This window comes from Phragmites australis, chromosome 15, assembly GCF_958298935.1.
Source record: "Phragmites australis chromosome 15, lpPhrAust1.1, whole genome shotgun sequence".
Classification (NCBI taxonomy): domain Eukaryota; kingdom Viridiplantae; phylum Streptophyta; class Magnoliopsida; order Poales; family Poaceae; genus Phragmites; species Phragmites australis.
Genome location: NC_084935.1, coordinates 1,020,084 through 1,029,087, shown reverse-complemented (window position 1 = coordinate 1,029,087; position 9,004 = coordinate 1,020,084). Strand labels below are relative to the sequence as shown.

At 51.7% G+C, this 9,004-nt stretch overlaps 1 protein-coding gene across 1 annotated transcript; it reads left to right on the top strand.

The window, feature by feature from the left end:
• The first annotated feature begins 7,029 nt into the window (after positions 1 to 7,029).
• LOC133892956 (transcription repressor OFP1-like) lies at positions 7,030 to 7,974 on the top strand. Its single transcript, XM_062333942.1, has one exon. The coding sequence runs from the start codon at positions 7,030 to 7,032 to the stop codon at positions 7,972 to 7,974; it is 945 nt and encodes a 314-aa protein (XP_062189926.1).
• The last annotated feature ends 1,030 nt before the right edge of the window (positions 7,975 to 9,004 follow it).

Below are 9,004 nucleotides of genomic sequence, written 5' to 3'. Positions count from 1 at the left end.
ACCCCTCCACTCTGTTATTTGAGTGTGCTGGAGTCCAGAGAAGTTCATGCATACCCGAGAAGATATCCAAGACATCAAAGTGCTTAAAGTGATCATCCAAGACGATTAAGCACAATATTAGTGAGTGATTAGTGCTTAAAGGCCTAGAGAGTGAGTTGCTAGGTGATTGCTGCCTAGAGAATGGATCAAGCAGTGATCCAACAGTGTACCTCTTGGTACGCCAGCACCTTGGAGTCTTGGTGACTCGCCGGTAAATTTGTTGACCTTCCGACTTGGTGTGGAGCGGCGTCAAGGCAAGTATTTTTCGCTAAGTTAACTTAACTTTATGGCTATTCTTTGCTATTCAACTCAAAGTATTATTCTTGGAGTCGGGATAGTATATACCCATATTGTGTAAGTCTTGCGAGTACCTTCGTACTCAGGGTGCTGCCCTTAAGTTGATGCAGGTAGCGATGAACTGGTTTATGGTTACTTTTATCCCGCTGATGCTAGAGATGGCCAGGAGTAGAGATCGAATATCTGAGCTAGTCCTGGTGGTGCCTTATGGGCAAAAGTGCCACTAGCCTTTTGTTTATTAATATCTTTACATTGCATACAAAAACTCTGGTAGTAAGTAGAAAGTGTACATGTGAAAAAAGTCTGTAATAAAAGTTAAAACTTTTGCACTATGTTCATATCTTGTGACAAAACTACGTTGTAAATGGTATATGATGTGATCTTAGGCTTTGTTGAGCATATATCGAGATCGTCTGGATTACTCCCATTTTAATTGACTTAATTGTCAATTAAGCTGGGTGTATTTTGGACGGGTCTGACACCTGCCCCCTCGCCATCGCACACAACGTTTCTGAGGGCTCAATGCTCAGCCCCTCTGCCATCACCTCTAGCACCCGCATCGTCGTGATGTACTCATCCAGTGCGCCCCGGAGGACGATGATCGAGGGAACGGTGTAGGCGTTGGAGAGTGACGTGGAGTCAGCGTCGAGGAGAAGGTGCTCGAGCCACCCCATGTCACCATCAAGCCCGATCCACCTGTTGTCATAGCCGAACGAGAAGGTTGGGCGGACACGGTCCTTGTCGGTCGGCGCCTTGTAGGCGTTGAGCACGCCACAGAGGAGGTGATAGTAGAGTGACGTCGTGAAGTTCGGGCCGTAGACCACCGTGTCGGTGCAACCGACAAGGCACGGCCCCTAAAGGCACTTGGCGACGATGTTGTTGGCAAGGACCCGGCACAATATCTCTTGTTGGACGGTGACCAACTCCTGACTGATGCGGTCGCGCTGTGCCACAACGAACCCGCTGTAGAATGGACACCGAATGGGCTGTCGCGGTGTCAGCCACCGAGCAGACCGTCGCCACCCTTCATCACGTTAAGGGGTGGAGACACAAGGGGTTGTGCAACGGAAATGGCCTAGCATCGAACATTTGGCGTGCGCAGCCCCGTTGAGGCTGACGGTGGTGAGTGTGTCGGCTGGGCACGCGCACGAAGAGCTACATGGGCTAGATGCCGTGTGTCGCCCTTGGAACCGCGCAGTCGAGCACATTGGCGGCCAGCAATGCCAGGCACGAGTCCGACCCTGAGAACAGCTTGATTGTCGTCCTCGCCCCCAAACCGCCAAGATAAAGGGTGGGCAGGTTGTTGTCAGAGGAGTTGAAGCAGCCACAAGGTAGAAGTAGGACCAGCTTCTGTCAAACATCGAGCAGTGTGTCAGGATTGGTGGAGGAGAGGCAGTTCTCGTTGTGGATCTAGTCAACGTCGGCGCGGACGAAGGAATTCTACAGGTCGAATGGCGGATCAAGGTCTTCTGCAATGACAACATAGAGACGTGGCGGTGGTCCTCATCGTCGCTCGGTGCCTAATGGATGCAACGCTGACGTCTTATTTGGACTTGGTGAAGTGGATGCCCCCGGCGAAGGAAGTCGTGGTGAAGTAGCTACTGGTGAGGGAATCCAAGCCAAGCTCGGTGACGATGGGCTTGTTGATGAGGGTGCCTGTCGGAGGATTAACTCCTGTCGCAGGGATCCCGAGAGACCCCTTTTTAGATATTCGGCCGGGGGGATGATCCTGAATAAGTTCGTCGGAGAAATAAATGGAAGTGAATGTGAATGCAACGGCCGGTGGTGGGGGATGATGACCTAGTGCAAGAAGAAGTAAATGCACCAGAATTTAGACAGGTTCGGACCGCACGGGGGCGTAATACCCTACTCTTGTATGGATGTATAACTGTCTCGAGGAAGTTCCTCAAGGATGTTGCTGGTTACAAGAACACTGGCCTAACTAAGAGCTTGAGGCTCCTTGTTCTTCGGTTGGAACTGTACTCAACCTAGCTCACAGTGTCTCTCGTTCTTCTTTGTTGACGTTGTGCCTTGTGTGTTGTGTTGTTCTGCGTATCCTCTGGCTCTGGATCTCCCTCTTTGATCCGTCTCCCTTGCTTCTGTGCTGCCGGCCATTTTAAGTATCCGCCGGCCGAGACATGCCTCGAATGGGAAGGAGGGGGCACAAGTTCCAAGACACCGCGACTGGAAAAGGCGTCATCATTTCTTCTGGGTGAAGTGACCGGGGGGTGAAAAATGCGTCGCACGCCCGGTCACCTATCACCATAAACGCCCTGGCAACGGGCACCGTGGAGAGGGCCCACCGGGCAGCCGCAGAGCAACCCGGCGTGCCCGTCCTGTCTTGTTCCTCTGCCACAGCAGGGCGGCAGACGGAACGCATTGATCCTTGCGATGTTATCCCGAGGCAAGCCGGATGGCGCGGGACAGGGCTCGTGCAATTAATGGCCCCACGCCTCTCTGCTAAAACATGGCAGGAACTGATGCTGCGGTGGGAGCAGTTGGGTGTGTCAGTCCACGCACGCTCATTAAATACGGTCTCGGACCTCTGACTGGTGGACACCTCTTCAGTGGGCCCCTCGGGGGCCTTTCTGGGTCGTCGAGGCACCGAGTGCTCGGGGGTACTGTTCACCTCCCCGAGCACTCTCTCCCGAGAATACCTATCCTTGTCCTCGGGGTACCGGATGCTAGGGGTACTATTCACCACCCCGAGCACTCTTGCACGATCCTTTGGGGAACCGAGTGCTCGGGGGCTGCCACGTGTAGCCCCGAGCACTCTCTCCCGAGCACTCTTTGTGTGGAACCTCGGGGAACCGAGTGCTCGGGAGCTGCTGCTCGCTGCCCCGAGCACTCTCTCCCGGAACTCAGCTCTTCTAATCATCGGGGGACTAGGGTGCTCGGGCACCGACCCGAGCACTTTCTTCCCGGTACTTAGACTCCGTGGATCATCGGGGAACTGGGGTGCTCGGGAACCACTGACTGTGCCCCCGAGCACCTTCTTCCGGGACTTGAACTTTTCTCATCCTTCAGGAGAGACCTCGCGGGATGGTGCCATGTGGCGGATGGCTGGTCGGGCCTCGGGACTCAGGGACCCCCAGTTCCTGATACACCGACAGTGCCGTTGAGGGAAGAAGTCGTCCGCGGCTCAAGCAGTTCGGCGATGCACGTAGAGGTGCGCACAGATGTGGGAGGTGCCGGTGGCGATGATGGCGTTGTTGCCGATAACAGCACGAGACGAGATGCTACCAACAAGGAAGTGGTGGAAGATGAGAATTGACGCATCATGTCGTCCATCATCGCCCTCATCTCCTCGATATGCTTGGCTCTCTTGGCGCGTTCCTCAATCATACTCTCCATCAACTGCGTGAGCTGTTGTTGAAGCTTCGCCTTCCTCTCGTCCAACATAGCAGCCCACTCCTCCTCCCAAGTCATGGCAACAACAAACTCGGTGGCTGTCGATGGAAGGTGGTAGTAGGCTTTGATACCAATTGTCACGGGCCTAAACCAAATCAAGCAATCAAACCAACTCACAAGCACCCAAATCAATCTACTTCGGTGTTCAACAGTTAACTGAAGTACAAATTGGGGAAGAGAGGGAGTTCAGAAGGAAAGAAGCAAGCTAAACAGAGTACAAAGAGAGAGAGTCTAGGGGAGAGAGAAAGTAGTAGAGGAAGTCCATAGCCGGGAGAGGGAAGAGGGAGCCGGAGGTAGAAGAAGAGGGCCGGTTCGGTTCTACAACGAAACCTAGAAATCGATCACTGATATTCTATCTTGTTTTATTGGTCTCTCCTCCGTGTCTTTCTCCCCTTTTGTACGCATGGTCACCTAGAAAGGAGGAGAGCGCCCTTCCATGTCCTGACGTCAACTTGGACCACAGAGTGCGCTAACCCACTCCAGCCGGCGGCAGGGGGGGGGGGGGGCAGTCCTTGACAGTGGGTGAGTTGTGATCGTTGACGAGCTATGGTTCCTTCAAGGGAGGCCAATCCGAGGCAGAGGCCTTTTAGCTGTCGATGTAGCTCGATTTCCGGTGCGGCCTGTTTCTCTTTTGTTTTAGTACTCCTGTCAGGAGCTCAGGGTGGATCATCAGTGATTCCATGTTATGATGTTCAGAGGACAACGCCATAAGTGAACTGAACGTGGGAAATGAAGGACGGAGACCGTGATTGACTACCACTACTACCTTGGCTTTGGCCGCATTGTATGATCTGGCAGAGATATAAGTACATATATCCTTAGCATGTACTACGTAGTGCTGGTGTGTCAGCTTTTAGATTATCTGCTGCATGACCACGACCCTCAATCTGATACCGAACCTTTCGCATAAACTTGTCAATTTGTTTACTACAAGAGAATGATGGCCCTCGAGCAGGATTTGCAAAGCCGCAATCATGGCGTAGTGGGTCTTACACTACCAATACAATTCTCTTCGTACCTAACACTCCAGAGGGAGAGACAGAGAGAGCGATTAAGGACGTTTTTTCTACTTCTTCCCGAGGTACGAGAGTTGTCGCGGGAAGGCAGGGAGCTACGGAGCTACTACCTAGCTAGGCCGGTGGTTGTGCCTGCAAATCTGATCGCCGGTTTGGCACGGACTGACTCGGTACGAGCACTGATCTGTGCCACTCGTCTTGCTAGCCGCAACGCGATGAGTTCCTCGCTCGATCCCTAGTGTCGCCACAACCACCGGCAGAGATGACCCCGTCAGCCTCGTCGTCCGGCTCCGGCAGGACGCGCCGCGAAATCATTAGCGCGATGATGTCTGCTCCGGGAAACGCGAGCCTGCCGGGCCAATGATTCCTCCGCTCGTGTCGCCGTCGCAAATTGAAGCATGCGGCTCTTGAGCTGGTCCAATTACAACTTGTATGCTGAAGCAAAACGATCGAATTAGAGTGCAAGCAGCTGTGAAATTAATAGGACGCAGTACAGGTGTACTCATTCATCTCTTCAAATATTTTGAATGCGTGAATTGAACTTCTAGCTCGTCATGGAAGCTAGCCACGGCCTGGACTGAAAACGGTCTTGTGGTTGCTGTGCGTGCAGACTTATCTGAATATCTGATCTCTACTCCTCTGTAGTCTGTAGTCTGTAGTCTGCACTGCAGTACTAATAACCCTGGAAAACCGCAATAAACTGTACAACTGTTGTTCAAGTTCTGGAATAGATAAAAAAAAAGGAGTGCACTAGTTCCTTTACTCGACTACCAACCGCTCTAACCAGCTGAAGCATAGTGCATTGCCAGTTACTAGATATTGCAGTGCTAATGTAGCTGACTGCACCATGATTGGGATCTAGTAGCAACTAGCATAAGCTTGTGTGCGATTGCAATTGCGTTGCCCCACATGAGGATCAAAGCAAATCCCTTTGGATTTGAACTCAGTTGTGTCGTGCGTGGTGGACCAAGCTCTATTAGACTTTCTGGAAATGTTCATGAGTCCTGTCCCCTGCATTAGCACCGTACCAAAGCTGCCAGCGTGCCTCAAGAAAAATGGCTTGATTCACACTCCAAACAAAAGCAGTTCACCTCTAATTCCTCGTGTGAAAAGCCATCCTTGTTTAGCCGCAGAGGTGGCCAAATTGAGCTCAGGACAGAGACAATGAGTGGTACTGCCTGAAATCGTCGGGTGAAAAAGTTGTCTCTGAATCACTGTGCAGTCTGCATCCTCACCCCGATAACAGTCACCCTTGCCCTCTCCCGGGACTTCGGTCCCCAGACCTTTCAGTGGTCCAGCCCCTTCTTTTCCAGAACCCAGGTGAGATTACTCAGTCGGCATTTCAAACGATTTGACTCCGTGCCATGTTGCATGCCGTCCCTAATGAATCCACTTCAAATTTAAATTAGCCACCCTTGCCTCTAGAGAAATGCAAGACCATAATGTGGTGTGCACATATATACTACCGGAGTCGTCAGAGTGTTTTAAGATTCGGACTGATAAATAAACTATAAAAAATTATTTAATCAGAATAAACACATAACTAACCGAAACATTTACACACCATAAAAAAACCAAAAAATATAGTTAAATAAAACATAAAAAAACATTAAGTATGTGTATACACATCAAGTAGCGGAAATTTCCCTTCATTGCCCTCTGCCGGGTCTTCGGTCCCCACACCTTTCAGTGGTCCAGCCCCTTCCTTTCCAGAACCCGGATGAGATTACTCAGTCTGCATTTCAAACGATTTGACCTCCTGCCATGTTGCATGCCGTCCCTAATGAATCCACTGTCCAAGCAAATTTAAGTTACATGTCACGGATGGTTGATGAGCAAACATTTGGATTTTGCCGTAGAATGTTATTATCAGAAGTTCTGAACCCAAATCCACATCTCATGGCACCTGACGACGTCCGTTTGGAATGGAACTGGATCCTCTGATTTTGCTAAAAGCAAAGTTACGGAGAAACAGTTTCGGTGACTTTGACCGTGCTGTGATTAGTTGGATTGAAAATGGATTATCAAGATTCAGTGGTATAATAATCAATATTACCTAATCCACAGTAAATGCAGTACAGTTACACTCCGTAAACAGTAACTGTTTTATTGTAAGTTACTGTAGCTCATCTCACAAATTACTGTTTATTCGTCGCTTTGGTTCAGCAAGTCAGAGGCTCCATTCCAGTTTGAAACAACAAACACCATGCACAAGGAAGTGGTGCATTTTACACTCACACATAGGTGCGTGACAGGTTCCGAAAAGATGCCGCTCGCGCTTTTCCAGCGCAACTTCCCTCGACGTCCACCCGCGGCAAACTTTTTCGCGATAAAAAGTGCACGCACGGCCCGGCACGGCACGGCAGCTCACCAGTTCACAGTTCACCCTCCCCTGCTGCAAGTGCAAGAGACGCAGGGACGAGCCCCGTGTAGCGAGCGCGAGGGCGAGGCAGCTCTAGTCTCCTCCCGCACGATGAGCTCCTGGTTCTACAAGCTGCGGCGCAAGAGAGGCGCGACGATCGCCAGCAGCGAGGCCGACGACGTCGCGGGGTTCACGAAGCCCATGGCGACGGCGGTGCTGCCGCCCTGCTCCCCGAGCAGGGCGTCCTACTACTTCCCGAGCAGAGACCGCGTCCTCCCGCCGCGCCCGGCCAAGGAGGACAACCCCAAACTCCGGGACACCCACTTCCCGCGCAACCCGCAGCCCAGCGACATCGTCTTCGACGTCGTCGCTCGCCGCGCCGACCGGTTGGACTGCGTGGACAAGGCGATGCCCGAGCTCAAGCTGCGGCCCATCCTCACCAAGCCCGCGGCCAGGGCCGACGGGGGAGAGGCCTCGGACAGCAGCGGCACCAGCGCGGCCGCGTCGCCCACGGCCAGGGTGCGGCGCCGGTTCCACCCGAGGGCGCCGAGTGACAGGCAGAAGATGGCCACGCTGCCGTCGGAGACCTGCAGGCGAAGGCGGCGGTGGCTGCACGAGAGCCTGGTGGTGGTGAAGGAGTCAGCCGACCCCGAGGAGGACTTCCTGGAGAGCATAGCGGAGATGATCGCCGCGAACGACGTGCGGTCGCCGCGGGGCCTGGAGGAGCTGCTCGCGTGTTACCTCGCGCTCAACGCTGCCGAGCACCACCGCGCCATCGTCGCCGCTTTCCGGCGTGCGTGGCTGCACTGCGTGCCGCCGCCGCCGAGGGAACGTTGCACGATTGATTGACTTTACCGATCGCTGCATGCAAACGCAAGATTGCGACATGCCTGTATAGTTTCATCGATCCGGGGCGCGCGAGTCCATGTGAATTATGGTGTGGTACGGATCATTCGTTGTTCGTGCGTGGCACTTCACTCTTGTTTGTTTCTTCTTGTTGCTGCTGCAAAGCTGAAGGATCGATCGATGCATGCGCGTAACGGGGCATGACGCTTTAGTTTCAGTTCTTTTTCTTCAGAAGGGTATCGATCCTGTGCCGTCTTTACAGATCAGAGTGAGCAAACTTGCGTCAGAGAAATGGAAGAACGCATCTTTTCTCTTTTGATGAATCGATGTTGTCACGTCTCGATTCTCACGTGCAGTTTGCAGTTAAGAGCTGATTTGGAACATGCAAGTTTTGTAAGCATTGCACTTGAAACAATAACACTCCCTAGGAATCGAGAAAATTTACCTATTCCAAACGGCACCTAATACGCGGACACAAAACGACTGCACAGGTTCTGAAGATGATTTTAAAACGGTGTCATTCCGTCCAGTATCATCAGATTCATCAACTTCAACAAGAGAAGTTACAGGAGAAAGTCAACACTCAGAATAGACAGCAAAAGAAAGGCAAATACTATTCTTTAGAATAAACAACAAAAGATGGATATTATTTGGTAGAGCTCTCTCTAATTCAAATTTTCTACGAGGAGTGATTCTTTGGAAGAAGTTATTCTATAACTGAAAGTGATTCTTTAAAATAAAATATATGGAGAAAGTGATTATCTGTGGGAAGTGAATCAGGTGAAGCTGTTTTTTCAGCTCTCAATTTTTAGTTTATTTCAGAGAATCATTCCCATGAATTCTACTCATTGAGCTAAAAGTTGAAAGGTACTGTTTAGCAGAGCTCTCCTTAATTTTAACCAGAAAACTACTCTAGAAGCTCTTCCAAGTAGGCCCTTATAGTCGTCTTCTAGCTCCCGCCATGCCTGTCCCGCCTCCTACCTGCCCCTTAGCCTCCACCCCCACCCTGGTCCACCACCTGTTCTCCGTCGTC